The following is a 1321-nucleotide window of genomic DNA, read 5'->3' as shown; positions in this document are numbered from 1 at the left end:
GGATTTAAGAACAGTCCCACCCTGTTTGGAGAACAGCTCGCAAAAGACATAGAGTCCTGGGAAGCCTCACCAGGAGAAGGGAAGCCATTGCAGTATTTGGATGACCTTTTAATAGCTACCCTAACAGAGGAAGGTTGTGTAGCTTGGACGGTAAGCCTCTTAAACTTTCTGGGGCTCCAAGGGTACAGGGTATCTAAGAAAAAGGCTCAGGTGGTGAAACAGAAAGTGATCTACCTGGGCTATGAAGTCAGTGCCGGACAATAAACTTTGGGGCAAGATAGCAAAGAAGCGATATGCCAAACCCCGAAACCCCAGACAGTGAAAGAGTTACGGACTTTTCTGGGGATGACAGGGTGGTGCAGATTATGGATTTACAATTACGGGCTGCTCGTGAAACCACTATATGAACTCATTACAAAGGAAAGCAGAGATCTCCAGTAGACAAAGGAGGCCACACAGGCATTCAATCAGCTAAAGAATGGCCTCATGTGTGGATACTAAAAAGCTAAGAGCAGAGGAATTTTCCAGCTGCTGCAGCATCCTGTGAAGTTTTCCTTTCTCATGCAAGCTAGCCGGGAAACAGTTTGAGGTTTTTGTAAACCAAGAGTTTATCTCATACCTGCAACCTTGTTATGCACGGTTGTTATGGTACACTGGAAAAAATATTTTGAATGGGTGTTGTAAAGCTTCCACCAATCACTGTGAGAGGTGTATGGTCAAGCAACCAATGGTGTCATGCCATCCTTGCGAACAAAGCTATATAAACTGATTTATAATTAATTAAATATAGCCATTTATCATGGACTTGTGTCGTTCTTTACGCCATCCTTGGTAAAACAGCGACATCTGGTGGCCCATGACGTGTACTACAACCACAACCGAACTTGGGAGGTACGTGCACTTCCCCCTCGCCTACGGGGATGGCACCCTAAGCTGAAAAGATGGGACATAAAAGTTCAAAGGAAAGCATGGTTCTTTCTGCCTGGAAGACTGTCTTATCGGTCAGAAAGGCTAATATTTCTGATGACGCTTTGTCTAATTTACCGTGTTGGGCTGTAGACCATGGATTTTCAGCAGAGCCTGATACTGCGTTTGGCCTGGACACTTGGAAACTGTTAGGGGATAGATTACTTCATGAGTTCACATACGGAGATATTGGTGTGCTCGATCTGCTTCGTGCATGGCGTTTTTTATTTGATGTACTACAAGAGTTTTATGCCAGACAAGACGGAAAGGAACTCCCTAGCTTGGAGGGTTCAGAGGGGGATACAATTTCCCAGGGGGTTGAGCCGTTGGAAAGTGCAGAGACATGGCAGCGTGG

The 1321-nt window shown here is 45.4% G+C and overlaps 1 protein-coding gene across 1 annotated transcript in view; it reads left to right on the top strand.

Moving 5' to 3' along the window:
• The first annotated feature begins 856 nt into the window (after positions 1-856).
• Positions 857-1321, top strand: part of LOC108444806 (endogenous retrovirus group K member 18 Pol protein-like) — a 4248-nt gene continuing 3783 nt past the window's right edge. Inside the window, exon 1 of the mRNA XM_017726668.1 lies at positions 857-891. Within this exon, the coding sequence (XP_017582157.1) occupies positions 857-891 (35 nt within the window). The remainder of the gene's footprint in view (positions 892-1321) is intronic.

This window comes from Corvus brachyrhynchos, unplaced genomic scaffold (assembly GCF_000691975.1).
Source record: "Corvus brachyrhynchos isolate BGI_N302 unplaced genomic scaffold, ASM69197v1 scaffold402, whole genome shotgun sequence".
Classification (NCBI taxonomy): Eukaryota; Metazoa; Chordata; class Aves; order Passeriformes; family Corvidae; genus Corvus; species Corvus brachyrhynchos.
This window is presented reverse-complemented; position numbering and strand designations above follow the sequence as displayed.